We start from the raw sequence: 27570 nt of genomic DNA on the forward strand, positions 1-27570 counted from the left end.
TCTTTATTTTTCTTTTCTTTATTTTTTCTTTTATTTTATTTTTTTTTAATTTTTTTTCTTTATTTTGTCTTTTTTTCTTATTTTTTATTTCTTATTTTTTTACTTATTTATTTTTTTCTTTATTTTTTTTTAATTTTTTTTAATTTTTTTAATTTTCTTTAATTATTTTCTTAAGTATTCAGTCCTGTATTCTTGGCTCCTAACATTCCAGCTCGTGCGTCAGTGACTCAAACGTGACTATTGTGCAGCTTAATTGACAAACACAGCCCTATCCTTGAGTTAACGCTTCTCATTTCGTGTTTCGTGAGTTTCAGAGACTTTCAGCTCGAGCCTAATTAGTCTAATTACATCACGAAACTCCTCGGCGCTTCCACGCTGTGCCACGCGCGTCCTCCCTGAGCCTCGAGTCTCTGCTGCGCGTAAAAACCTGGATCTCCTCATTACTCCGGGCGCACAGTTCATTGAAAAGCGGCTTTGTTTCTTTAAGATGACCCTCGCAGTCATCGTGGGGCCTGTTCATTGTTTGGAAACAGAAAGAGACTTGAGGCTGAAACACGGGGGCTGAAGCCAGTGGCGCACATCATCACCCAGAGCAGCAGCTGTGGAGTCACCGGGGCCACACTCACGTCCTGACGCTTTGGATACAGACATGGGTAAGTGATTCTATCTTTTATTAACTCTTAAACTAAATTGAAACCCTCTTATTTTGTGATGTGCAGTGTCCCTCGCGTGGCTGCACTCTCAGATGGAGCTGGTACCAAAGGCCAAAAGATATTCTCTCTATTTCTTTTTTCTTTTTCTCAGACATAGGTGCTCACTGTCTGATGCCTCACTGATAGTTTAAGATTTATTTCATGCTTGGAATGGCAGGATTACTTACTCTGAGAGGCTGAGTCGTGGTTACCCAGGGTCACACGAGTCTTTTTTTTCCATTTTAAAAGCCCAAATGGACCAGATATAGTTTGTATTTTGGCTCAGATTGGCCTGTTTCTGTCAGTTTGTGTCAGTTCAGTCTGATCTGTGTCATTAGTGCTGAGGCTCCACCTGCTCCAATCAAACTTTACTCATGTGTTTAAAGGTTTTTTGTTAGTTTTCCTTACTTTTTCTAAATAACTCACGCTGTCTTTTGTATTTAATCACCTGTTCAGCCTCTTCAGAGTCTCCATGAAGCTCATTAAACAGATCCATTGCTTAATTTGACTTTAGAGTTGGACTTTTTCCCTTTCTTTTCCATTATTTGTGTGATGAAGATGATTTGCAGCAAGTCACCGAAGTAACATAATGATTTGGTCCATTTAGAACGTATACGTCAAAGTCAGGCCCGGGGACCAAATCTGGCGCACGGTTTAATTATATTTGGCCCGTGCGTTCATCAATTGTACATTAAATCTGGACACCTGTATCAATTTTTCTATAAATACTGAGTTTAGCCCGTGAATTTATCTCAGTTTTTAAATATTGACCCACTGTGCATTTGAGTTTGACTCCCCTGATTTAAAAAGTAGATCTGACGTGTAAGTTGCCAGATAAACCCGACTTTTCTCTTGTTTCGTGCTTAAACTAAAGGTCAAGTTGAAACACGTCACGCCATTTGTGCAGCAGGATGAGCTAGAACCACTAAGACGTACTGTTTTTTTAATAATTGAAGTAGTAACTTGTGTGAACTATTCCAGTTTTCATCATTTTCTCCTGTCTTTTCCGCTCTTCCTGCCCTCATCTGCGTCTCCGCTCTCGTACCAGCCTCTCTTTGCCCGTTTCGATTGTCTCCGTCGTGGCTGTAACGGCACACACAGCACTATTGTTGATTTATACATTTGCCTTTTCCCTCTGAGGATCTCTTTCCTATTCCCGTGTCTCCCCCATAAGGAAATATCAACGAATGCGTCCCCGTATAGAACGCGCCGAGTCTATGGCCGAGGCTTTTGTTTGGGGAGACATTGGTGGCCCTTGTAGCCTCATGATGCAGCTCGGACAAAGGGGCTTGTCTCTAACAGTCACAAAGGCAGCCTCTCTGTCTCTGGACTTTGTCTCTGGACTTTGTCTCAGCTTCAATCCTCCCCCTTTTCTCACACGCAGCAGACCGGGCCCTGAATGGACTCTCGGTCGTAGCCGAGTCTGTTTAGGCGCAGCCCCTTTAGCTCTTGGCTTATATTCAAACCACAGCAGCACTTTTCAAAGCGCTAATCTGCACCAAATGAAGCAGAGGTGGGAACAGCTGCTCCCAGTGTGCGTTTAAACACGTGAAGATCGGTTTAAAGTTTTCTTATCGATATGACTTTTGTGTCGTATTAACGTATTATCACGATTTATGTCTTATCCATGAGACAAACCAAAAGAATTTATCAGAATCAGAAGAGTTTTTATCGCTATTGTCAGTGAACACAGCTCACAAACTATGAACCACTCTCTTTTGTGATAAAGTGCAGCATAAAAACACTGAATAAGTACAAATAAGGGCACACATAAAGTTAAAAATATATGCTTAAAGGTAAAATAAAATACTTAGAGGTAGAAATATACAACAACATCATAACAACAGTGCAAATATGGATTATTAATGTGACCGGAATTGTAACGTGTCCAGTTTAAGATCGCGCTGACACACAATATATTCACAAAAACAACCAACACATAGAGCACTAAATCACTAGAGCGACCGTACATGGCGCCATCTTGGTTTATCCAGTTAACTCGTACTAGACTTTTTGAATATGGATGGAATATTTTTACGTTTTTTTAATGCAAAATTGACTTTTATGAGCTTAAATGTGTGTGTTTTATCACGTGCCCTAATCACCAGCGAAGTCAAAGTTGTATTTTGATCGATCCGTGCCGCATTTTTAGGCTATAAGTGCTCAGAAAAGTTCTATTTTCACCTACCCCCTATCTCCGCCCATTGAACTTCCTTTCATTTTCCAAAAAGTCAAAGAGTCGAGACGTTTTTTTTATCGATATGACATCCAGTTGTATGAGACAAGGCAAGACGAGTTCATTTAAACAGCGCAGGTCGTACACGCGTTTTCCGGGATAAGAAAAACGTAAAAATCGCATAAATGATCAACATAAAATGAACTTTAAAAGACAAAAAGTGCAGAATAAAACCCTTTCAGTCGCATGCGCAGATGAATAGAACCGTTTAAGCCTGGGTTTTGTGCAGTTTTGTCATGGGATTGTAGTTGTAGTCGTAGCAACAGGAAGTAAAAGTATCATGTTATTGTCGAAAACATAATGCACTTCCACTGGGTTAATCATGGGCCTTCAGTCTGTGAGTTTAAGTGAAAACAGGTAAAACTATAAGTCAAACTAATTAACCGCGAGGTGAAAGCGACGCCATTCTTCTCACACATTTGGCGAGTTAATAACCCGCCGTGGCTCACTCTACTTTTTTGTGATTGACAGGCTGTTATGACTGCTGTATGCGTTGTCTGGGCGGAGTGCCGTACTGCTCACTCGTGGCCACGCTGCTGTGCTTCTCCGGCATCGCGCTGTTCTGCGGCTGCGGGCACCAAGGTCTGACTGAGACGGAGCGGCTCATCGAGACCTACTTTGCCCGAAACATGCAGGACTATATAACGCTGGCGTACATGTGAGTAATACAGAGGATGGCGTGGTTGTCATGGTGACGCTTCAAATGAGGAAAAACGTACAGTAAACCGTATTATTATCACCGTTTTTGTGATGGTTTAGTAAAATTAAAGATTGGAGTGAGCACAAACACCACTGATATGAACCTAGAACCTCTGGGCTCTGGGTAAAAACTGTGGAAAGACACGGACCGAGTGAGTTTGACGTTACAGCGGCGAATTTCGAGCCGAGTTCCACGTTTTGTAATCCCGATCCACGAGTATCATAGCAACCAAAGAGCCAATCAGGAGCGAGGATGTTGAAGGTAACGCCCCTTTCCGCCCGCACCGCTGGTTTAGCAGGGAGCGGCCGCTTAGCAACGCTGTCAATCAAACCTGTTGCTAACGCTAACAGGAGCGACCTCGGGGAAAGACGGCGCCGGATTTGTCTGTTATTAATGTTCATATCTTGATTTACAGACACAATAGTGAAATAAAAACGAACATTTAAGACCAAAATGAGTCTGACAGCAGCAGTTATGGAAAAAGATTCAATAGAAAGTGAATTGGAGCCAGAAGTATTTGCAATGTGGCAGCTAACAGGTTAGATTTGTCGATTTTATACATACAGTTGTTCCTCGCTCGGATTTTTTAGTGCAATTATTCATGCTTTTTTTTTACATCGTCTGAGCGTGCATTGTGTCCTGCGTCCTGATTGGCTGTTGGACTGTAGACCATTGTGTCGTGCGTCCTGATTGGCTGTTGGACTGTAGACCATTGTGTCGTGCGTCCTGATTGGCTGTTGGACTGTAGACCATTGTCCATCAGTCTCCTCCGTGCCGTGTCTCCTGTCCAGTACAGAATGTGTTCAGACAAATTTACATAAACGTTGGATCTCAGTGTGACTCTGAAGTGCTGTACGTTTGCAATTTGTTTTCTCCCCGACAAAACCCACAATGTCGATGAAACGTTCTGCACCGACAAAGACGCCTACGAAGGTTTGAACTTTGAGAGAGTTTAAACGAGAGAGAAATGTGAGAAAATGTTAACGCCTGTGTGAGAAAAGTGTATAAAGTGTGTGGTGAGGGGTTTTACAGACAAAAACGTCTCACAGTTTCCTTGTGGTGCCGTCCCTAAAGTATAAACTCATTACATTCGTCTGGACCTAACCGTACTACGATTAACACCAAAACATGAACTGCCTGATGTGACGCTCTGACCTCGTGCCACGCAGATGTTCGTTAACTGCTGCTCGCTAAATTATTCATTATCATTAAAAATTTACAAGAAAATATGAACGCATCAGTGCAACCATCTGCGTCGTGAAAACAGGTCCGAGCCCAGATGTGGAAAACCGCAAAGTCCGAACACTTTTCCCTGTTCTTTGTCTCGCAGAATTCAGTATTTCCAGTACATCATCTACGGTTTGGCGTCGTTCTTCTTCCTCTACTGCATCGTGCTGTTGGCCGAGGGTTTCTACACCACCAGCGCCGCCCGGCAAACCTTCGGAGAGTTCCGCAGTACCATGTGCGGCCGCTGCCTCAGCTCCACGGTGAGGCCTTTGAGGAACGCTCAAAGGCGACTGGGACTTTTAAACCGGCGCTAGACTTTTCTCAGATGGAATATTTTTACATTTTTATGCAAAATTGACTTTTATGAGCTTAAACTTGTGTGTGTGTGTGTGTGTTTTATCTCGTTCCCTGGTCATCAGCTAAGTCAAATTTGTATTTTGATTGATTCGTGCTTGACTAGTCCTGTATTCACTCGTATTTTTTAGGCTGTAAGTGCTCGGAAAAGTTCTATTTTCACCTACCCCCTATCTCTGCCCATTGTACTTATTCAAAAAAATTAAAACTCGGAGTCAAACATGTAAAGTTCATCAATAAAAACAATTGGAAATCCACTGAATGCAAAGAAAAGGCGAGGATTCTTAGGTTCACTGACTCCTTGTTGTTGATTTACGTTTGCTAGAGGCTAACGCTAAAAACATGAAAAAAAAAAAAGCAGAAGTCTCCAAACTGCCATTTTGATTGGACTTCTGAACGAAAACATTGAAAAAAATAGTTTCAAAGTCGACGGGGATTTTCAAGGGTTTAGTAAATCAGTAACATGGAAGTACAAGTAGTAAAGTACTGTATTTAAGTAGACTTTTTATGTATCTGTACTTTACGTCACTACATTTTGCAGTGATACTTTTTACTTTTACTTCAGTACATTTGAGAGCAGTATCTGTACTTTCTACTCCACTACATTTTTGAACAGGACTGAAAAGTAAAAGTACTTTTCATGATTTGAGGGGTTATTTTTACCACGTTCGTAGAAACATCCTGACTAGTAAGTAGTAAGTTTTGAAAAACACAAAATTCATGAGAAAAATGAAGATACTGATTCATTTTGTTACTGTGACCAAAATATGTCTCATTTTTAATCAATATTTCTACATTTAAACTGAAACAAATTTACAAAAACGATTGTGAAAAACTTAAAGTACATTTTTAAACGGGTACTTGAATACTGTCACTTGAGCAGATATTTTCATGTGATACTTTTACTTTTATTTGAGTAACTGTACTTTTACTTAAAGGTCCTATATTACACAAAATGGACTCTTGTAGCTTTAATCCACGTTTAATCCATTTAATGTCGTTTTCTCCTCAAAAACAGACCTGGAGATGTGTTTTTTTTTCCATTCACACATGTTTGAGTAAATCCTGTGCGTTAAACATGTGTGAATAAAAAAAAAACACAACTCCAGGTCTGTTTGTGACGAGAAAACCCCATTAAAACATAGATCAGAAACGGCGTGTTACTCGTTTAAGGTGAATCTTTGTGTTGCGTCTTCTCCTTCAGTTCATCGTGATGACTTACGTTCTCGCCGTGCTGTGGCTCCTCGTCTTCGCCTTCTCCGCGTTGCCCGTGTACTTCTTCTACAACATGGACGCCACGTGTCACACCATAGACGTCCTGACAGAGACTCCGGCCAGTATCAACCAGCTGTGTGTCGACGCCAGACAGTACGGTAAAACGACGCCCCGCCCCCGGAGTGTGCGGGTTAAAGGGCCCGTAGTGCTCAGAACGGACTCTAATGAGGTTTAACCGTGTTCTAATGGCGTTTCCTCCTCAAAAACAGACCTGGAGTTGTGTTTTGTTCCATTCACACCTTTTAATATTCGTCTGTAACATCTCCAAACCTCAAAACGCTCCGTTCCACCTTGTGATGTCATGAAGTGGTAGTTTTCACATTAACAGCTCCTTTTACCTTTAGCTCAGTCGAGATACGTGGCAACTCCAGAGTCTGAAATGATCCAAATGATTCAAGAAATGAAGGTGTGTGGAGTTTAAAAACACAGCGGAGCACTTCCTGTATCGCCACACGATGACATCACAAGGTGGAACAGAGCGTTTTCAGTTTGAGAGAAGAAGAACTCAGCCTAAATGTGCATGTGTGAATGAAACAAAACACAACTCCAGGTCTGTTTGTGACGAGGAAACATTAGAACAGATCAGAAACGGTGTAATATGAGCTTTTTAAAGTTGTACAGTGTAACTTTACTCTCATATTCATTTCAGGATTGCTGCCATGGAACGCGGTGCCTGGAAAAGCCTGTGGGATGACGTTATCTTCCATTTGTAAGACCAGAGAGGTGTGTATATAAATATTACACGTGATGGCGCTGTGTGTTTGTTGAGTTGCTGACGTCGTTCTCGTCTCAGTACCGGATCACCTATGACCTCTACATCGCGGCGTTCGCTGGCGCCGGAATCACGCTCTTGGCTCTGGTGAGTGAAAGTCGTGTTTTTCGTGAGTTAAATCGGCGTTGATATTCCGTGTGATCCGGTGACGATGGTGAGTGGGCAGCGAGGCATCCCTGGACTCCAAGTCTCAAAAGTTCTGCTTTTTCTCCGCCTCCGCAAACATTAAAGGTCCTGTATTACGCAAGATTGACTCAGGGGCGGCGCCGGCGAGGGGGCTTGAGGGGGCACTGGTCTCTCCTTGAATGACCAGTGCCGCCAAAGGTTTTTTACCCATTTTCAAAACAAATTTAATCTTAACTGAACATGTTCAAATGGCAACCACAATGTTCAAAATGACACTACAATAAAAAAAATAAGTCCATGTTAGCGTTTATAAATCACTACAGGGGCGAACTACATTTCAGTGTATTTAAAACAGCGAAGCAAACATGGCAGCGTCCAGAAAAAAACTCTAAATTAACACGTTAAGTGAAAAACCCAAACAAAAATGTCTGGCAACGCCCCCGTTTCTGAGGTTTAATCCATGTTCTAACGCCGTTTCCTCCTCAAAAACAGACCTGGAGTTGTGTTTTGTTTCATTCACACATGTTTGAGTCTCACTTTATTATTAGTCTGTCACATCTGCAAAGCTCAAAATGCGACGTTCCACCTTGTGATGTCATCAAGTGATAGTTTTCCAAGTTAACGTCTCCTTTTTACCTTTAGTTCAGTCGAGATAAGTAGCAATTCCAGCGCAGACATGACCCAAATGATTCTAGAAATGAAGGTGTGTGGAGTTTAAAAACACAGCGGAGCACTTCCTGTATTGCCACACGATGACATCACAAGGTGGAACAGAGCGTTTTCTTGTTTTTGAGAGAAGAACTCGGCGTAAACGTGCGGGGGTTTGTGTGTTTAACATGTGTGAATGAAACAAAAACACAACTCCAGGTCTGTTTGTGACGAGGAAACATTAAAACGGACCAGAAAACGGTGTAATACCTGCTCTTTAAATGTTAAGAGTCGCGTAGAATCTCGTATACGTGGTAATTTATTGGTTTATATATACAAAATACATTCTATAAACAGGACTGGACATGGGCTTTTATTTTTTTGTCATTAAAAAGTTGAATACTGTGGCACTTTGAGCACTGACTCTTGTTTTTCTTCCCTCTTTTAGCTGACCTACACTGCATCCACCACTTATAACTTTGCTGTTCTGCGATACTTGGGCAGAAAGGGCATAGGGTCACGGTGTTAGCCTGTCCCGCGTCTGCCACTCTCCTTCAAGCATCACCAACTCTGAAATCTCAAGAAACTTTTGGGTGTTCCGTCTTACTTTTTACAACAACAAAATGTCACTGTAGTTTTTTCAAATCTGTTTTGTTTTCTACCAAACACTGTACGGCATTTTATCTTTGTTTTTGATATTCTGCGCAGCCGAAAACGTCGAATGAAATAACCCACTTCTAACCTCTATCCCACTTTTGTAAACTAACCGAGCTCGATGGCTAGAATAACCCGTACTACCGTTACCATGGCTCCCTCACATCTGGTCGTCTCGGAGGCGGATCATGAATATGCAGCTGTGTTCTGACCTCTGCACGGTTCTCACGGGCCACAGAAAAGCTTCAACAATGGAGTCAGTGCAGCTTTAAAGTGGTGCAGGGAGGGGTCGCCGTGGGGGCCACCTGCAGGGGGCGCTGTAGGGGCCACCTGCGGTATGACTCTGCCAAGGGTCACGTCTGAGTGGAGGGGGAGGCGCCGGGACAAAGACTAAGGCCAAACGCAGACACACACTCCCATCTGACCCCGACCTCCTGAATTATTCAAAGTTCTGAGTTGACGACTGAAGGAATGTTGGATGTTTTGGACCAGTTTGTTTCTGACAAAGACCAACTGTTTTAATGTAAAAATGATCTGAAAAGGTCTCAGTTTCACAGGACTGTGAGTTTGTAAAGGCACTGGGTGCTGCTTTGAGCTTAAACTTATTGTTGCAGTGTGACTTTCCTGATGTGGCAGAACTAAACGTCTTTAGGGGACTTTAGGTAGTTATTGTATAACACTGTCTTAACTGTTCTGTTAACGCTCCCTAAACGTACTACCTATTTTTAACTCTTGTTAATAGAACAAGTGTCCTTTTTTCTTTTTGGTGCAAGCTTTACCCAGCTGAGGAGGATACAGGGGCAGCTGGCTCTTTTAATTTCATATAAACTTTTGTTTTGTAAAGAACTGTGCCTTATCCGTGTAAAGTGTTCAGTTTAGCGTTCAGTTTAGCCTTTAGTTTAGCGTTTCTAGTGTTCATTGCTGTGACTCATTAGGTCCCAGCTCGAGCAGCTTCAGGAGTGAATGTTTTGTTGGGCAGTGTGTCATGTCTCTTTGTGTTTGTGGACAGGTGCAGGGCTCTCTGCAGTTGGCCTTGAGCCAGGTTTACCTGACGAAGCTCCGGCAGCTGCAGAGAGAGGAGAGAGAGCGCTGTGACCTGTACGGCCAGCTGCATAGAGACCAAGAGGGGGCGCTGTGCTCCCCTTATGCAGACACAGCTGATCTGTGACATGCCTCCTGCAGCACAACAGTTTGGATTAACCTGTAGTTTCACTTTCTATCATCATGTATTTGTAGTGTTACTTTTATTGATGGTTGAGTTGTTCCTTTTGCTAGTTTGTGTTGTGATGTGAACAATGATGTGGTTATAGTTATGTAATGATGTTCTTTTGAAACTGTTAGTGTAGTACGCACTTGAGACCTTATTTAATAGAAAATAAAAATGCTGATGCACGTGTTTTCAAACTGATTCGTCCACACTGGTCTGTTACGTTCATATATGTAAGAATATTTTAAACTTCTACCTTTTTAACCTCGACAAAAATACAGACAAATAGAAATTATGCTGCAAGTTTTATTCATTGGCAAGCGCTGGACAAACTGTGGCCAAACAGAGGCACAATCGTCCACACAGTCTCCATGTCCATAGTGCAAAAAAATCAATTTGTATGAGAACGAGTGAATCCAGAAACCACTGAAGCAAAACTAGGCCTGTCACGAAAACAAACGTAAAACTCATTTATGCCACTGACACGAAAAGAGCAGATTTAAACCACAAAAACTATTATAAATCTAAAATGTGACAAAAAAAACACGAGTTGCAATAAATAAACAGCAGAATTAAACCGTTTAGTGCTTAGTTTGCATTTGTAATGAGCTCGTAGAAGGTTGTGTGGACAAAAAAATAATAGATTTCTAAGTACTGCAATTAAAAAAAAAAGGATAAATACTGACCCCAAAAAATACTGTTCCAGGTTTCATATACAGACCGTTAAGTCCATTTAGTATTTCTCGTGACAGGCCTGAGCACAACCTCACATTCCGCAGCTCAAAACATTTACAAAATTACTATTATTAAAAAAAAGAAAGAAAAGAATGCCCTTTGAAAATGCATTTAGGCCATGTGTGCACAGGCCCAGTCACATATACAATCGTAATACTGACAAAGGCTGCAGCAGGAATTCAACATGAGGGATTTTAAAAGCTACAAACTTTGAAGCAACTTTTATAATTGAAAAAAAAACATGATTAACAAAGAAAGTACCAAGACGTTTCCCATAAAACCAGGAGAGTGAGTGACTCTTCTGCACAAAAACACAGACAAAAGACGGATTACATCAACGAGACGGACACGCTCCAGGCTCCTTGTTAGATTAAAATATTATACCAATAACAGGAGAAAACTGTTGGTTCATCTTCAGGTTTTTTTGGAAATACTCCCCTGAATGGTCCTGAGCTCAGGTAATAATATGGTATGAAGCTTTGGCGGCATCTAGTGGTAACACTGTGGAACTTTAAGCATCGAAACGACAGATTTTAGATCGATCTTGGAGAAAAAACGCTGAACTTTTGTGCTTGTTTTGTCGGCTCTCAATCGGGACAATGACACTCCTCCCAACACTAGCGGAGGTGAAATACTGACGCTTTGTAAACCATAAAAACACAAAACAAAACGGTTAAACGCAAACAACAAAACAACGCAAAAAGCAAGACTAAAATGGACCATAGTGTTGAGGTAAAACGTGGAATGGAAGCTCACGTTCGTCACAAAACTGAAGGTGAGCGTTTAAAGTATCATTTCATGTACTGTGTGTTCAGCTACATCGTGGATTTCACGAAGATAAAAATGTTAAAGTGTAGACGTCGACAGCAGGGCACGTTCTGAACAGGCAGCCCATGTGGGAATGTTTCTTCAAAATCAAAACGTCAGAAGTGCTGCTCCTAAGAGGCAGTAACAGTGAGACTTCTGTTGTTCTATGCAGTTATGGCTACAGTACTGCAATAAAACAACCAGTGAACGAATTAACTTAACCGAAAAACAAACATATACATCACATAGTTTCTAATATGAGCAAGTTACACAACGAGCAGCCATCACTTCACCAGCCGCTTCAACAAAAACTAATAATAATCCCTTCTGTGTTTGTACAATGAACCGTATCGACGAGAGGATGGATGAGATTCTGTGCGGAAAGTCCCTTTTTTAAACGACTTCTGTTGAAATAACCGCTCACTGCTTGTTGCTCTGCTAAAAGTACACTGTGCTTTTCAAGCAAATGAACACACCATGTAAATGTGGACCATGAAAACACATCTCCATTATTATATTAGACTTTTAACATTCCCTGCCGTACCTTTAAATGTGAACTTAAAACGTTATACAGTATATATTTGAACCTGCTTAAATGTGAACTTAAATTGTTATATATATTTGAACCTGCTTAAATATGAACTTAAACCGTTATATATATTTGAACCTGCGTACCTTTTAAATGCAAACTTAAATTGTTATACATATTTAAACCTGCGTACCTTTAAATGTGAACTTAAATTGTAAAACTGAAATACTGACAAAGCCCTTCTCAGATCTGATAAACTTCTCCGTTTTATCTCCAGACCCTTTGTACCTGAAGCACACGTACCATAAATGTTACGCTTCACACCTGCCACGCGCTTTGGCCGAGGTTTAAAAAGGTCAACGTAAATGACCGATCAGCAGCAGGAGGCGCGTGGCGTTTTCCGGTTACCGTGGAGATCTATAGTGCTACTGAGCAGAGTGTGGTCCAGGTGCTCCTCTGCGGCCAGCACCTCTCGGACGGCGGCCTCGAAGGCGGCGGTGACGTTGGTGTCGTCCTTGGCGCTGGTCTCAAAGTACGGGCAGCAGCCGTTCTCCTCGCACCACGCCCGCGCCTCGTCCGCTCCCACCTCCCGCTCGTCCATGTCCACTTTGTTGCCTAGCACCACAAACGGGAAGCGCTCGGGGTTTTTCACATCTGAGTAATACATAAATTCTTTTTTCCAGCCGCCGAGGTTTTGGAAGCTCTGCAGATCGTTGACGGCGAACGTGAGCAGGCAACAGTCGGCCCCTCGGTAGAACGGCGTGCGCAGAGACTTGAAACGCTCCTGCCCCGCCGTGTCCCAGATCTGAAGAGTCACCAAACGCCCGTCCACCTCCAGGTCGCGGTTCAGAAACTCTACCCCGATGGTGTGAAAGGACTGGGAGTCAAAACGGTCTGTTACGTACCGATTCATCAAGGAGGACTTCCCCACTCCTCCGTCTCCCAACAGGATCACCTTAAGCAGCAGGCTCTTCCCCGTCATCCTGAATAACTCCCAGAATGCCCTGCACCCGAGGCCCGTGGAGCAGGAGGCAGACCCGGGTCAAAACAACCTGAAAACACCACACATCAATTTGCACCACTGAAAAAAACAGAAAGGAAATGAATCACCACTCTGCTGCTCACGGTGATCATAATCTAGTAGTTATTACAATAAATCACATGTTACATCACAATCACATAAATCACATGTTACAGAGCGTAAAGCGAAAGTAACGGTCAGTGCGGCCTCGATCGGACACTGCAGACACTCACTGCGGTCAAGACCAGCAGAATATGATCTACAGGAAAGATCAGCTCCACAGAAGAGACCAGAACAACAGGGCGAGTCACTGCTCTCAATGGACATTACACACTCATCTCTCTGGACATCAGACTCTGGTCTTTCTGGACATTGGTCTCTCTGGACATTAGACTCTGGTCTCTCTGGACATTAGACTCTGGTCTCTCTGGACATTGGACTCTGGTCTCTCTGGACATTAGACTCTCTTCTCTCTGGACATTAGACTCTGGTCTCTCTCTGGACATTAGACTCTCTTCTCTCTGGACATTAGACTGTTCTCTCTGGACATTGGACTCTCTTCTCTCTGGACATTAGACTCTGGTCTCTCTCTGGACATTAGACTGTTCTCTCTGGACATTAGACTCTCTTCTCTCTGGACATTAGACTCTGGTCTCTCTGGACATTAGACTGTTCTCTCTGGACATTAGACTCTGTCCTCTCTGGACATTAGACTCTGTCCTCTCTGGACATTAGACTCTGTCCTCTCTGGACTTTAGACTCTGCACATGCGCAGTCTGATTTGGGTAAAGTGTCTCAGTCGCTTTGTTGATGTTTTCTACTAAACTTCAAACACATTTTATTTTCTGATAAACATAAACTGTCCTTTTACTGAATCAGAATCACGCGCCTGGACCGAGCTCACAGTGCCCCGGGACTGTCCCGGTCTGTCCCGGTCTGTCCCGGTCTGTCCCGGTCTGTCCAGGGCTGGGGCTGGTGTCTGGTGTCTGGTGTCTTGTTGATGTCTTGTTGACATTCTGTCCTGAGGCTAACTGTTAGCCGAGGATCAACTGTGCGTAAAAGTAAAATGACTCAACAATCGACCCAAGCGCAAACGCCCAGACTCTGAGCGCCACTTTACAGCAAAACCCCGCATTTCTGTGACCGAATCAAAGGACAAAGTTGCATTTTAGAAAAGTAATCGTGCTCACCCGGCTCTGAAGGCGGTGTCTGCCCCGCTGCTCCTGACGCTCCAGCTTAGACTGACGTGCGCGCTCCCGACACAGACTGAGACAGACGTGACGTGCGCGCCCCCGAAGAGAGCGTGGCGCGGAGCCGGGTCTTAAAGCGCACGTGCTCCTCTGAGATGAAACTAAACCCTGTAGAGACACTTTGAGCCCAAATATAACATAAATATGTGTCATTTTATAACATTAATGATTCTGCTCCGCAGAGGAACAGTCTGTGCGCGCGCACTGCTCCTTTGGACCTGGAGGTGGCGCTGTGCAGGAAACACATCCACCGTGAGCCGAAGAAGAAGAAGCCAGCTGTGTGTGTGTGTGTGTGTGGAGAGTCTGAGTCTGCTGCACAAACAGAGAGCTGCAAACACAGAGTCTGCACAAACACAGAGAGACAAAGACAGAAAGACAGATAACCGCACCGAGGAAGGACACAGCGCCCACAGAGCCTCTTCATGTCGCTGTGATTATGGTAAGAGAACAGATTATTCTAATGTCCGGTCATTTTAGAACCTCCTCTCATCCAGCTGGACCAACATGCCCTAAATATGACTCTGTAGACTCTGTAGACTCTACAGACTCTACACTAGAGAGGAGCATAGACTCTGGTTACTCTACAGACTCTATGCTCCTCTCTAGTCTAAGGTCTGTAGAGTCTAAAGTTCTGAAACATCACAGGCTGTAAACTTGCTGCTTTTCCCTGTTTCACTCCTCTGTGTCTTGCAGATGTTGGGGAGGGGCAGGCTCGTGCCCTGTGTGTGTTTGGGAGTTCTTGGCCTCCTGTGCTGGGTCTGGGTGTCCTTTGCGTCTTTAGCGGATGAGCAGCTGCCCTTAGGGGCCTGGGAGGCGGTGGACCATACGGCCTTTGAGCCCCAGAGCGCTCTATCAGAGATGGAGTTTGCGTCCATCAGTTCATATCGAGGTCCGGGCAACAATGACCACCGCAGCAACAAGGAGCTGCCCATTCTGCTTTGGTGGAGCGGAGGATTGTTCCCACATTTCCCCGGAGACACTGAACGCATCGACTGTGCCAAGTCCTCTTGTCTGGTGACAAGCAACCGCAAGGTATTCTGCTCCCCACAGTAAAAGTTGTGGCTGAAATGTTTGAATTCACACTGTGTATTTGGAGATGAATTCTCTTCATTTTAATAGGTCCAGCTGTACAAAAGGACTGCATCCATTATCTTCTACGGCACAGACTTCCGAGCGTATGAAGCACCACTCCCTCGACTCCAGCACCAGACCTGGGCTCTGTTCCACGAAGAGTCGCCCATGAATAATTACTTCCTGTCACATGGGCCAGGAATCCGGCTGTTTAATTATACTGCTACTTTTCGGAGGGAGTCCGATTATCCCCTGACCCTGCAGTGGCTGCCCTCTCTGGACTACCTGCTCAGGCCCACAGCTGTGCCTCTGGAACAGAAGAACCGTTTGAGGAGAGAGGGTCTGGCCCCTGTGCTGTACATGCAGTCTCACTGTGATGTGCCGTCCAACAGAGACCGATATGTCCAAGAGCTCATGAAGTACATTGAGGTAAAATAAAACATGTATTTTTGTACTTTATATATTTGTATTTGAAATATTCCCTAGTCTGAATTCTGTCATTTTTCTTCTGTTCTTATTATTCAGGTGGATTCTTATGGAAAATGCTTAAACAACAAACAGATGCCTGATCATCTCGAGGACACGTCCACTGCCACTGGAGAGGATCCACATTTCATGAGCTTTGTAGCACGGTACAAGTTTCATTTGGCTCTGGAGAATGGCGTATGTCCAGACTACATGACTGAAAAGCTGTGGCGGCCTCTTCATCAAGGCTGCGTGCCCGTGTACCGCGGCTCGGCTGTGGTGGCAGACTGGATGCCCAACGAGCACTCAGTGATAATTGTTGATGACTTCCCTTCACCAAAAGCTCTGGCAGATTTTATCAAACATCTGGATGAGAATGATGAAGAATATGAGAAATATTTACAGTTTAAGAACCTAAAGAGTATCACCAATGCTAAACTACTGGAGTCATTATCGACCCGAGAATGGGGCGTGAACGACATGAGTAAACCAAACTATCTAAACGGATTTGAATGTTACGTTTGTGATCAGGAGAATGCGAGACTCACAGCAGAAAAAGCATTCAAAAAAGGCCAGAGTGGTGAACCAGCTCCACCGAAAATGGCAAATAACTCCCACATGGGGTGCCCCCTCCCTCAGCCGGGCTTTGGGGAAGTCCAGGACCTGCCTGAAGACGACGGGTGAGATTCACGTAGACACAGTTCTGCTCAGTCAAAGTCTTTATATTCTTTATTTGAATAACATGGCTGGCAGAATAACTTAAATGTTCTAATTAAAATACTCGCTAACCAAATGCTCTGTATAGTGATCCTAATCTGTTTGTGTATCTCTCCACAGATGGTTGCAAATATGGCCTCAGGATTACTGGCAGAGCCTGGACCAAGCCGAGGGGCTGGAGTCTCTGATAAGACATAATGAGTCGGACCCTTCTCTGCTGTGGAAGCACATCCAAAACATCGCTATGAGCAGAGCCAGGGGACAGCGGTGAATGTGGCAGCTGCCCTGAGGAGACGCTGTCATGTTCTGTCCATTATTCCTGTTTCAGTGACTGAAATGTGCCGTAACCAGATAAAACACTTTATTAAGTGTGTTTTATACTTTTTATAGCAAGTACAATCAACTCTTCTAAGCATGCTTTTGTTAAGTTATTGTAAATGTATTCTAGTTTGTATGTAAATTCAAAGTCACATGGATATTTCAGTTTGTTCTTTTGGTGCTGCCCAGTTTTTCCTGTTCTGTGCCTCGGGAAGCTCGCCCCGGAACCTCGGGAAGCTCGCCCCGGAACCTCGGGAAGCTCGCCCTGGAAGCTCTGAAGGATTTTTCACCAACACAGACAATACTCGATATGAAGCTGTAACAGACTGCACTGTGTTTGATGTGCATTTGACTTTGAGGAAAACTGGGCCCAAATAAAGTGTTTTTTTTTTTACAATACTGTTATTTATGGACAGGACCCAAATCAGCTGTTCTAAAAGATTTTAAAAGGCATCGTTATGTCTCCAGCTCTTTCACTGCAGTGACAGACGAGTTCGTTCTCACGGGAGCCACATATTTTAGAAATGGCTCCTGATTCGTCCTCAGAACCAGGAGCTGAGGAGTGTTGTTTCTTTACACTCTGCAGGTGGTGAATACCCAAGAGCCAAACACACACTCCAAATGTGAAAAGTGATTTCAGAAAAGTAAAATATTCAACAAAGGAGCAAATGTGATTTTCCACTTGAGTTCATTACTTGTTAAAGCCCTGTAAGGTGCATTTTGAACACGTTTCCAGTGTGTGTGCCCATGGCTCTGTGTTTAAACCTGCTGTGACAGACGCTGGTAGGGCAGCTGTATTTGATGACATCCCCATTTTGCTTATTACCCATGTAATCTGTATTTTTTTATATTTGGCAGCCTGCGCTGATGGCACACGCTGTTGTCGTAAGACACTCTGCCAACTCAGAGCTCAGATCAGTGGCAAAATGTCGTAACATCATTAACCTGTCCCAGTGTGAGGAAATGAAGGCAATATCAACATAAGTTTATATATTTATATATTTTCACCATTTTACTTTTTTTTTTTACAATTTTGTATTTGAAAGAATAAGATTTTTTAACAAAGCAGTGAACAATAAACACTATTTTATGAACAAAAAAAAACATTCAAATAGTAACTAGTTTTGCTGTAATAAACCCCATAAATGTGTAATTATAATGAGGTGCATTGCATCACGCACAGACACGTCCTTCATACTGACACAGGCAGCAGCTTTCCCCAAAACATAAAAAGATTATCTCAGATTGACCTCACACAAGAAAAACATTCATAGTTATTTTGTTGTAAACGGCCTCTTTGTTCACCATCAACCACATCAAATTTGACTTAATCCAAACTCTGCCAAAGAATACTTCACTTGTGAAGTATCGTGAACTAATGAAGAAGTGACGGGCCAGAGCACAAGAGGCCGCTCAAGAGGCCGCTGTAATCAGTCCAAAGCGTTTTTGTAGCAGTTCTCACAGTGGACTTTCCCTCCGTGTAAGAACATCTTATGAAGAAGGTCTCCCATAGGTTTACTGCACACGCCGCACTGAAAGGATAAACAGGTTACCATAGAAACATAATTAACAAAAAGCAAAGAGACGCTGTCATTTTCCATCTTTGAAATTAAGCCAAGCTTCAAGGACACTATTAACAGAGGAACAAGGATATTTACTTGGATTCTTGAAATAGATGAAGATTATTTGTTTGAGTGTTTGATGAAAAAGACATTTTACACTAAAAGATGTTTTTTTTTCCCCCAACACATCTGTAGCCTGCCTGTCCTGGTTTAGCCCTGTTTTAGCCCTGGTTTAGCCCTGGTTTAGCCCTGGTTTAGTCCTGGGTTAGTCCTGGGTAAGTCCTGGTTTAGTCCTGTTTTAGTCCTGGTTTCATCCTGGTTTAGTCCTGGTTTAGCCCTGGTTTAGCCCTGTTTTAGCCCTGTTTTAGTCCTGGTTTAGGCCTGGGTTAGGCCTGGGTTAGTCCTGGTTTAGTCCTGGGTTAGTCCTGGTTTAGTCCTGGTTTAGCCCTGGTTTAGTCCTGGTTTATTCCTGGTTTAGCCGTGTTTTAGCCCTGTTTTAGTCCTGGGTTAGTCCTGGGTAAGTCCTGGTTTCATCCTGGTTTAGTCCTGGTTTAGCCCTGGTTTAGTCCTGGTTTAGGCCTGGGTTAGGCCTGGGTTAGTCCTGGGTTAGTCCTGGTTTAGTCCTGGGTTAGTCCTGGTTTAGTCCTGGTTTAGCCCTGTTTTAGTCCTGGTTTAGCCCTGGTTTAGTCCTGGTTTAGTCCTGGTTTATTCCTGTTTTAGTCCTGGTTTAGTCCTGTTTTAGCCCTGTTTTAGTCCTGGTTTAGCCCTGGTTTAGTCCTGGTTTAGTCCTGGTTTATTCCTGTTTTAGTCCTGGTTTAGTCCTGTTTTAGCCCTGTTTTAGTCCTGGTTTAGTCCTGGTTTATTCCTGTTTTAGTCCTGGTTTAGTCCTGTTTTAGCCCTGTTTTAGTCCTGGTTTAGTCCTGGTTTATTCCTGTTTTAGTCCTGGTTTAGCCCTGCTTTAGTCCTGTTTTAGCCCTGTTTTAGCCCTGTTTTAGCCCTGTTTTAGCCCTGGTTTAGTCCTGGTTTAGCCCTGGTTTAGCCCTGGTTTAGCCCTGTTTTAGTCCTGTTTTAGCCCTAGTTTAGTCCTGGTTTAGTCCTGGTTTAGTCCTGGTTTCATCCTGGTTTAGTCCTTGAGTTTTTCTCACTGAGTTTCTGTGAGTTGTTCCTGCAGGAGGCGGGTCTGAGGACAGGGGGCGCTCTGGGATACTTCTCCGTTGCTTAATCTGTCTGTTTTTGACCCGTGTCTGTTTCACTGTTGGATTTCTTTCTCTTGGTTAAATCACTGATCTCGTTCAGCCCTGAGCGGCGACTCCATCGAGCTGAAGCAGAACATTCGGGATAAAGACTTACCTTGAAACATTCGGGGTGGCAGTTGATGTTCAGATGGTCGATGGTGATCTTGGCGTCATTGTTCACGAGCTGCCCACAGAACGTGCAGCCGTACGACACCGACCCACTGCAACACACACACACACACGGCTCAGGTCACTCGAGTAAAGTCCAGTTTAACAGAACGACCATGTGACCAAATCTGTCCTATTGTGGCTGTAGGTGTAAATAATCCCCCAAAGCGCTGGCTGAGCCCTTTTAATATCTGCCTTTGAAGAATCTGTGTCTTGAAGTGCTTATAAAAATATAGTGAGTTCCATAATGTGCAGGAAAAGACTTGGGATTAGAGCTAAAGACTGGATTATGTTGGTTTTTTACGGTTTGTGCGTTATTACCTCAAGTACGTGGGGCTGCTGTAGGAGTAACTGGAAGATGATGATGTCAAATAATCAGACCTGTAATAAATAAAAACGAGACAGAACACGTCTGAATAAATAGAACATCGTGCCGTGAGTCAGGGATGTCCAGACGTTTGTCATTAACGGCCACATTTGAGGGATTGAGGGACATAAACTGGTCGTGGATACAGTGAATACTTCAAATCTGCAGTATTATTACATTTAGACTGAAACACTAGAGCTTTATTCACGCGTACATCCTCAGTGGGACATGTTAAATATTTGATATGGGCTTGTTAAAGTAGATTTTCAGAAAAGTACAGAAAAAAGTGCTGTTTAAAGTAACATGGGACGATTCACCTGGAAGCTTGAGGGCCAAGAAAAATGTGTGTGAGGGCCGCATTTGACTCCTGGGCCACAGTTTGGACATGGACAAGTGATTAACAATTTCTGTTTTCAAATTGTATGAACCTGAACCTGTCCGCGTCCCCGGATACGAGGTAAACGTGAGGTTCAAGCTAAAGACTGAGCGAGCGCGACGTCACCCACAGTGTTTAGCTACAGTCAAATTAAGCTAATCGAGGCTAGAGCAGGATCCGAGTTTCATATTTGGAATTCCGACCGTGAGTATCATAGCAACCAAAGAGCCAATCCGGAACAAGGCTGTTGAAGGTAACGCCCCTTTCCACCCGCACCGCTGGTTTAGCAGGGAGCAGGCGCTTAGCAACACTGTCAATCAAACCTGTTGCTAACGCTAGCGGAGACATCCTCGGGGAAAGAAGGCGCCTGATTTGTCTGTTATTAATGTTCATATCTTGATTTACAGACACAATAGTGAAATAAAAACGAACATTTAAGACCGAAATGACGAGTCTGACAGCAGCAGTTCGAGTTTTTCAGAGTGAAGTGAGTCGATGGAGCTGAAAGTGCGCCCGTGATCACTTCCTGTTTGTATCGCGGCAGCTAGCAGGTTAGCTCTGTCCATTTATCTCAACAAACCAAACACTGACTTCACCGATAACAACTTTCACGCTGATTTATTCTTAATCGCAAACACTGGAGACGATGGCCAAGTGTCTGATGTTGTCATTGTGTGTTTTGGTACGAGCCTCACGCGTCAAATCCCACGACAATAATACTTGTCTGATGCGAAGGTTCAGAGCTTTTACGTGAACCGACTTTCATCAGTATGTACGACACGCTGCTGGAAAACAGGTGTAGTTGTGATCGTAGCATAAGCACCTTGTTCAAACCAGAAAAAGCACAGACGACATACCCCAACTTACCGTAATAAAATTGACTTTTGTGAGCTTTAAGTCACGTTCTAATGCCGCTAACGCCTCAAAAACAGACCTGGAGTTGTGTTTTCTCCGCTTAAATATGTAGAGTTTGTGCGTTAAACATGTGCGGATGAAACAAAACACAACTCCAGGTCTGTTTTTGATGAGAAAACGTTATAACAGACGAGAAAATAGTGTATTAAGATAAGAAAAGATCAGCCTTTATTAGTCCTACAGTGGGGAAATTCCAGTGTTGCACCGCACAGTTAAAGAACAGAAGGAAAATGGCACATGAAATAAAAGAAGATAATAGATAAATAGCTTAAAATAATTAAAAAATGTGACTCTAATGTGACATCTCTGTAAAGTGACTTGAGTATTGAATTAGTATTGAGTATTAGTATTGAAAGTATTGCGTGACGGTGTACTACGGGCCTTTTAAGAAGTTCGTCGCACACATTACCTGTCTGCATCTCTGGCGTTGAGCGTGGACAGAGCGGACGTGTTGACGTACTCCTTCACGTAAACAAACGGCCTTGAGAAAAGAAACAAACGCGTTAACCGTGTCTGACTGGTCGTAATGAAATGGCTGATCCTCGTTTTATGGATTACTTACCTTTTGCTTTCTGCTTCTGGCTCGGTCAAAGTGCTGAGGGGAGAAAACGTCAGCGTTAGTCTTTTCCTCGCCGTGATGTCAGTACAATGATTAGCGATAGTAAAACAGGCCTATATCTGTCAAGCCCGAGCTCATCACTCTGCGCTCGCTCGGTAACGGCGCCGTGTTTAACGGCTTTGACAAAGGGACACCTCTAATGCACATCATTAATTCGACATCTGGAAACTGATAATTACAGACAGGAAAATGAGGGTAAAGTGAAAGACAATGGGCTGCTAGATCTTGTCGTTTAAAATAGGCGGCCATTTTGCAGGTAAGTTTATCTCCGGCAGCAGCTGCGTCCCCACAGGACCAGGCCTAAATCTCTCATTGTATCTCACTAATCTCACGGGGGAAGAACATTTGTGAAAAGGTAAAATCGGCTGGAAGAATTAGGGGCGGCTCAGTGGGTAGAGCAGTGGCCCCCGCAACCCAAAGGTCAGAGGATTTATTCTCACTCGGACCAAGTTCTGTGACCCGCGTTGTCCAGAGCAGAGGTCGACAAACTTTAACCTCCTGAGACCCGAGCTCTTGCAGGACTTTATTTGCAAAAACTTGAAGTGCTTGAACACAGACATTTTGTGTAAAAAACTTTGTGTAAAAATGTTAAATAAAAATAAATAAATAAATAAATATAAATAAGTAAAATTAATTAATAAAAATACAATTAAAAAATAAAATAATAAATAAAAAAAATAAAAAATTAAATAATAATAAAAAAAAATAAATAAATATTCTAAACTCTTAGAAATATTCAAAATTGCACTGTTGCTCTTAACCTCCTCATCTGTAGACAACACATTTTGGGTTGTTTAGGCCAAAGAGCCGCACTGGCCCGATTCAGAGCAAATGAAAGTCAGAAAGAGCCAAATGTTTTTTTTTTTACAAGTAACGAGAAGAAGTTAAATTAATTTAAAAGAAGTAAATCAATGGTATTAATACATTATAAAGAATATGTGACATTGTGTGTTTATGTTTTTAAGTGAACTTTGTGGACGTCTCTAAGTGTTTTTAGGGAGTCTGGGGGTTTTGAGCAAATTATACTGCGTGTAATTTCCTTTATTCTGGTGTATTTTATGTGTAATGATGTTTCTGATCTTGTGCATGGGATTTGCTCAGACAAATAGTAAAAATATATATATTTCTATAAAATTACCGGTAATACTCTTTGGAGTGCTACAAACACTGTCGAATACAAACTTAACAATAAATAAAGTTCAGTCGTCTCTCACTATCGCGGTTCACCTTTCGTGGTCTCGCTGTTTCATGGATGTTTTTATTGCAATTTTACATGTTTTTTTTTTTTTACAGCGTATGAGCGTGCATTGTGTCGTGCGTCCTGATTGGCTGTTGGACAGAATGTGTTCAGGACAAATTTACATAAACGTTGGATCGCAGTGTGACTCTGAAGTGCTGTACGTTTGCGATTTGTTTTCTCCCCGACAAAACCCACAATGTCGATGAAACGTTCTGCACCGACAAAGACGCCCGTGTCCGCAATCAAAAGGTCGAGGGAGATGCTAACCGTCGCAGAAAAAGTTGGACTTGTGGACACGCTGAGGAAAGGTAGAAGTTGCGCAGCTGTAGGGGGCGCCACTGCGGAATAGATGAATCTTGGGTTCGTCGCATAAAGAAGGAGGAAAATAACAAAGACGTGAAAAGGGAGTAACTGCAACAAGACGATTGTGCAGATGGAGTCTACTTTAGCTTTGAGGACTCAGTGACTGCAGGAAAAAGAACATTACGAGACATTACAGCGGCGCAAGGACGAAGAGGCGGGGTCAGAGGAAGAGGCGGGGTCAGAGGAAGAGGTGTGGTCAAGTGAACTGTGAAACACGCCTGAGTCACTATTAATCATTTCTTATGTGTCCAAACTCGTAGGTTGATCAGTAAAATTAAATCTGTTACAGTTTTTTTAAAAGCCCAAAGTCATTTTTATTTACAGTACAGTAAAGTATTTGGTTTTGTTCTATAATACTGAGATTATTTTTAATAAATCTACGAAGGTTTGAACTTTGAGAGAGTTTAAACGAGAGAGAAATGTGAGAAAATGTTAACGCCTGTGTGAGAAAAGTGTATAAAGTGTGTGGTGAGGGGTTTTACAGACAAAAACAGAGAGAATAATGTAAAAAAAATAAAGCTGATAGTTTGCGGATTTCGCCTGTTGTGGGTTATTTTTAGAACGTGACCCCCGCGATAAACCAGGGACCAGTGTGAGTGATCGGTGGTGGTCGGAGGGGGCGATGGCGCAGATTGGCAGGCTCTATTCTGTCAGTCTGTCCCAGGGCAGTTGTGGCTATAACAGAAGCTCACCATCATGGAGCGAATGAAGTCGATTTTCAACTGTATAAAACGTTAAAACGCAGGCGAGTAGGACAGGTGTTTCTGCGTAAATCTGCGCTCACGTTACTATATTTCTGATTAGATTTTAGGGCTTTAATAACATTTCAAATAACACAGGAGAAGAACGGAAACACTGCCATTTCAGAGCAGAATTTTGATCATCTTCTTCTACCTCTACCAAATAAAAAAGCAGAATTATCGTAGCATGAACTTGGGTCTCTGCACTGTCAAAATGATAAACCTACCGATCCATGCCCGGCTCCGGCTCGCTGTGTGTCTCCCTGGAAAGTAAAAAAAAAAAAAGAAAAAACAGTCTTAAAGTTAAAACCTTGTGCTGCTGGAGTCAATAGTGAAAACAAAACACAGCAGAAAGGTGTGGGGTTTTTTCTAAGTGAATGACGCTGATCTGTGAGTCACCAGGAGCGTCTGGTACTGCGCAGACTGAAGTACTTTTACTCACCGAATAGTAGTGACCGTGGATATGATTCGTGTCTCTGTATCTTCAGATCTACGACATGAACAAACAAGACGATTAGAAAAATATCACGTCGTCACAGTCACATTGGATCTGTCTGTTTTTTATGTCGAAAGCAGGAAAAATACACCAAATTTGACTACCGTAAATTTCGGACTACAGAGCGCACCTTGATATAAGCCGCACCAGCTAAATTTGAAGAGAAAATCAATTTTGTCCATATATAAGCCGCACCTGAATAAAAGCCGCAGGTTTTCATATTGTAACATGAGATATTTACACAGAAAGACGCTGCACCGACACGCTTTTTTTTAAACTGTGCCTGAAAATTGGCACCAACACGACAACAACACGGGATGAACACATCTGCAGGTTTAGAAAATAAAGCTGCACCAACACGGAAAATCTGCTTTTATTTCCTCTGAAAACTTTTGTCGTCTTTTTACATTGACCAAGTTGGATTCATTGATGTCGAGCTTACGTGCAGTGGCTCTATTTCAGGGGTCGGCAACTCGCGGCTCCGGAGCCGTATGCGCCTCTTTCAGCCTCATACTGCGGCTCTGCGTGGCTTGGGAACTAACAGACACAGCTCACAGTCCTGCGTAAAGAGCCCTGATTTTCAGACGTTGTGCGCACAGGGGTCAGGAGCAACTTTGGCCCGTCCCTAATGACACACTAATAAGCTCGTCCGTAGATGTATCATGAAAATCCTGCTGGAAATCGCCACAGAAATCTATTTGATGTAGTAGCAAGTATATTATCTGCTCTTGTCTCCGCGGTGACGTATCACGTATAACACATCAGACACGACGCACAAAAGTAGAGCCACAAGCGAGTGAAAATGAGCCAAAACAAAAGTCTTTGGAGATCTTTTTAACAAAGGGGAAAAGGACAACTGAGGAGCCAGAAGAGGAGACTACGACCTCCAAGAAAAAGAAAGATAAATTTAACAGACAATGCCTACTTAAAATCTGGGTTTGTCGCTGCAGGTGACTCTCACGCACAGAGTCCGCTCTGCGTAACATACGGGAAAAGCAAATAAGGCAATGAAACCTTCAAAACTGCTTTGGCACATGGAGAATAAGCACCTGGGATTAAACGATACGCTACGAGTTTTTTTGTTGTTTTTTTAAAGAAACTGCGGAGCAGAGTAGACATAATCACATAATCAGCGCACACTGATGCAGCGGTTTGGTGAGTTGTATTTTTTTAATGCACTTAAGTTGTTTTTGCCATATTTATCTGCCACGTGTAGAAGGCTTGTCCGTGAAAGTAAAACCTACATTATTCCGTTACATTATTGTTATTATACAGTGTTATCTTCATTTTAGATGTCAAAAAGTATTTGCGGCTCCCAGTGTTTTATTTTATGTGGAAAGTGGGTCCAAATGGCTCTTTGCGTGTTAAAGGCCGACCCCTGCTCTGTTTCCTTTCTGTTTCTTTATCTTAAAAACTGCATCATATCCATTTCATGATGCGCAAAATGATCGTTCAAAATCAAAACTAGTGAATTCTTCAGAGCAGAATCTTTCCCCACGTCTGTCTCACTTTTACGTTTACAGCTAGAGAGCGCCCCCCAGGGTCCGTTATCCAGTAAAATTCCATATATAAGCCGCACTGCTGTAAAAGCCGCAGGGTTCAAAGCGTGGAAAAAAAGTAGCGGCTTATAATCCGAAATTTACGGTATTTAGAAAGTACTACAACTGCTTTATGAAGGTGTGAAGAGGCCAGTGGAATGTAACGCAGTAAAGTTAATAGATTACTGCACTTTTACGTATCTGTACTTTACTTAAGCGCATTTTAAACTGGATACTTTTTACTTTTACTTCAGTACATTTGAGAGCAGTATCTGTACTTTCTACTCCTCTACATTTTTGAACACGACTGAAAAGTATTTTTTATTATAGTTTGAGAGCTGCTGAAAAGTCTGAGGGTTTATTTTTAACAAGTTTGAACAAATAAAAACATGCAAATAAAAACAGATAAGAATAAACGATTGATTCAGTCGTTTTCCAGCTCAAATCTTTATCAAAATCCCCACATTTGAAGCTTTATACGACTCAAAATCTGCGTGAAATACTTTAAATTTTTACTCTTTAAGTGCATTTTCAAACAGGTGCTTCAATACTTTTACTTAAGTAGATTTTTTTTCTTTTTTTTTTGCTCCAGTATCTGTGGAGTACGTCTTCCACGACTCATTAATGCTCGTATAAAACAGGACTTAAATCACAAAATCACACACTTTATCAATTAAAATAAATAGAATTAAACTGATTGTGGATTAGCACCGGTTTATAAAGGATGGAACAGATTAGATTAAATTTGAAGTTCACTCTTGCGACACAGGACGGGTCATTGACGTACTCCACAAATACTGGAGCAAAAAAAAAAGAAAAAAATCTACTTAAGTAAAAGTATTGAAGCACCTGTTTGAAAATGCACTTAAAGAGTAAAAATTTAAAGTATTTCACGCAGATTTTGAGTCGTATAAAGCTTCAAATGTGGGGATTTTGATAAAGATTTGAGCTGGAAAACGACTGAATCAATCGTTTATTCTTATCTGTTTTTATTTGTATGTTTTTATTTGTTCAAACTTGTTAAAAATAAACCCTTAGACTTTAATTTTAAATATCGAATTCTATGATATACGTTTGTTTTTGGTTTTTTTACACAATATAATACCAGTTGATAGATATTTACCTGGCAGATTCCTCCTCCTCCTCC

General features: G+C 42.5%; 4 protein-coding genes across 7 annotated transcripts in view; 2 read left to right on the forward strand and 2 right to left on the reverse strand.

The window, feature by feature from the left end:
* The first annotated feature begins 342 nt into the window (after positions 1–342).
* On the forward strand, positions 343–10091 carry plp1a (proteolipid protein 1a). Its single transcript, XM_033973932.2, has 7 exons — positions 343–653; positions 3400–3586; positions 4959–5115; positions 6414–6582; positions 7134–7207; positions 7278–7343; positions 8479–10091. Exons 1-7 carry the CDS (start codon positions 650–652, stop codon positions 8557–8559), a joined length of 738 nt encoding a protein of 245 aa, XP_033829823.1. The 5' UTR covers positions 343–649; the 3' UTR covers positions 8560–10091.
* Positions 10092–10179: 88 nt separating this feature from the next.
* rab9b (RAB9B, member RAS oncogene family) lies at positions 10180–14226 on the reverse strand. The gene is made up of 2 exons (XM_055225086.1): positions 14174–14226; positions 10180–13014 (listed from the first exon to the last, which is right to left on the reverse strand). Exon 2 carries the CDS (start codon positions 12942–12944, stop codon positions 12336–12338), a length of 609 nt encoding a protein of 202 aa, XP_055081061.1. The 5' UTR covers positions 12945–13014; positions 14174–14226; the 3' UTR covers positions 10180–12335.
* Positions 14227–14447: 221 nt separating this feature from the next.
* fut11 (fucosyltransferase 11 (alpha (1,3) fucosyltransferase)) lies at positions 14448–17950 on the forward strand. The gene is made up of 5 exons (XM_033973931.2): positions 14448–14672; positions 14927–15265; positions 15353–15733; positions 15830–16449; positions 16607–17950. Exons 1-5 carry the CDS (start codon positions 14670–14672, stop codon positions 16755–16757), a joined length of 1494 nt encoding a protein of 497 aa, XP_033829822.1. The 5' UTR covers positions 14448–14669; the 3' UTR covers positions 16758–17950.
* A 280-nt stretch (positions 17951–18230) lies between these two features.
* The window catches only part of znf185 (zinc finger protein 185 with LIM domain), a 24156-nt gene continuing 14816 nt past the window's right edge, over positions 18231–27570 (reverse strand). For all 4 annotated transcript variants that reach the window (XM_055225084.1, XM_033974206.2, XM_055225083.1 and 1 more), the window contains 8 exons: positions 27547–27570; positions 24832–24879; positions 24617–24652; positions 21990–22022; positions 21837–21908; positions 20091–20150; positions 19717–19822; positions 18231–18336 (listed from right to left, as the gene is read on the reverse strand). The exon at positions 27547–27570 is cut by the window's right edge and continues 87 nt beyond it. In XM_055225084.1, coding sequence (XP_055081059.1) covers positions 18235–18336; positions 19717–19822; positions 20091–20150; positions 21837–21908; positions 21990–22022; positions 24617–24652; positions 24832–24879; positions 27547–27570 — 481 coding nt within the window. In that variant the 3' untranslated portion in view covers positions 18231–18234. The remainder of the gene's footprint in view (positions 18337–19716; positions 19823–20090; positions 20151–21836; positions 21909–21989; positions 22023–24616; positions 24653–24831; positions 24880–27546) is intronic.

The sequence above is a fragment of the Periophthalmus magnuspinnatus genome, chromosome 10 (genome assembly GCF_009829125.3).
Source record: "Periophthalmus magnuspinnatus isolate fPerMag1 chromosome 10, fPerMag1.2.pri, whole genome shotgun sequence".
Classification (NCBI taxonomy): Eukaryota; Metazoa; Chordata; class Actinopteri; order Gobiiformes; family Gobiidae; genus Periophthalmus; species Periophthalmus magnuspinnatus.

Bases quoted from the DNA above. Each gene is read 5' to 3' on its own strand.
- fut11 (XM_033973931.2), top strand. The intron at 15,266-15,352 runs GTATTCTGCTCC...TCATTTTAATAG, and splicing joins TGGTGACAAGCAACCGCAAG to GTCCAGCTGTACAAAAGGAC. The intron at 16,450-16,606 runs GTGAGATTCACG...ATCTCTCCACAG, and splicing joins GACCTGCCTGAAGACGACGG to ATGGTTGCAAATATGGCCTC.
- rab9b (XM_055225086.1), bottom strand. From the start codon at position 12,944: ATGACGGGGAAGAGCCTGCTGCTTAAGGTGATCCTGTTGGGAGACGGA.
- plp1a (XM_033973932.2), top strand. The intron at 5,116-6,413 runs GTGAGGCCTTTG...CTTCTCCTTCAG, and splicing joins GCCGCTGCCTCAGCTCCACG to TTCATCGTGATGACTTACGT. The intron at 7,344-8,478 runs GTGAGTGAAAGT...TCCCTCTTTTAG, and splicing joins GAATCACGCTCTTGGCTCTG to CTGACCTACACTGCATCCAC.